Source organism: Pterocles gutturalis, unplaced genomic scaffold (genome assembly GCF_000699245.1).
Source record: "Pterocles gutturalis isolate BGI_N339 unplaced genomic scaffold, ASM69924v1 scaffold27358, whole genome shotgun sequence".
Taxonomy (NCBI): domain Eukaryota; kingdom Metazoa; phylum Chordata; class Aves; order Pterocliformes; family Pteroclidae; genus Pterocles; species Pterocles gutturalis.
Genome location: NW_010118866.1, coordinates 3,179 through 3,786, shown reverse-complemented (window position 1 = coordinate 3,786; position 608 = coordinate 3,179). Strand labels below are relative to the sequence as shown.

The 608-nt window shown below is 62.0% G+C and overlaps 1 protein-coding gene across 1 annotated transcript in view; it reads right to left on the bottom strand.

The window, feature by feature from the left end:
- Window positions 1-12: 12 nt before the first annotated feature.
- Window positions 13-608, bottom strand: part of LOC104463879 (atrial natriuretic peptide receptor 2-like) — a gene marked incomplete at both ends in the record, with an annotated part of 3,405 nt that continues 2,809 nt past the window's right edge. The window contains 3 exon segments of the mRNA XM_010076389.1: window positions 13-166; window positions 232-393; window positions 470-541. Coding sequence (XP_010074691.1) covers window positions 13-166; window positions 232-393; window positions 470-541 — 388 coding nt within the window.

The window sequence follows — 608 nt, the reverse complement described above, 5'->3', positions numbered from 1 at the left end:
CCCCGCCCTCACCTTTGGGGCTCAGGTCCATGCCCTCGATGTAGAAGGGGCCGTTGCGCAGGGCAACCTCCTGCACGATGATGCCGAAGCTGTAAACATCGGCTTTCTGCATGCCTGGGGTGGGCAGGCGCCCCTTCTGCAGCAGCTCCGGGGCTGTCCACAGCTTCTCTGGTGGGACACGGCCGTGGGGTGGTGAGGCAGGGCCACTCCACCCCCCTGGTCCCCTTGAGCGGGCACTCACTGTTTTTGCGTTTCCTCGCCGTCACAGGGCGTGCGGAAGCTGGCCAGCCCGTAGTCGGTGATCTTCAGCACGAAGCGGCTGTCCACCACACAGTTGGATGACTTGAGGCTCCCATGGTGACCGATGATGCTGTTGTGCAGGAAGGCCATTCCCTGGGAGAGACAGACACGGTGAAGCCAGCATTGCTAAAGCACCTCCCCCAGCCCCTCGAGCCCCTCGCTTGGGTACCTTGATGATGTCATTGATGAGGGAGTAGCGAAACATCCAGTCCAGGCTGATGCTCTCATTCTCCAGAACATCCTGGGGCAGCACATTGAGTGGACCCCGCCAAGCACCCAGTGGAAGATGGCACTGGCAGCGGCCCCAC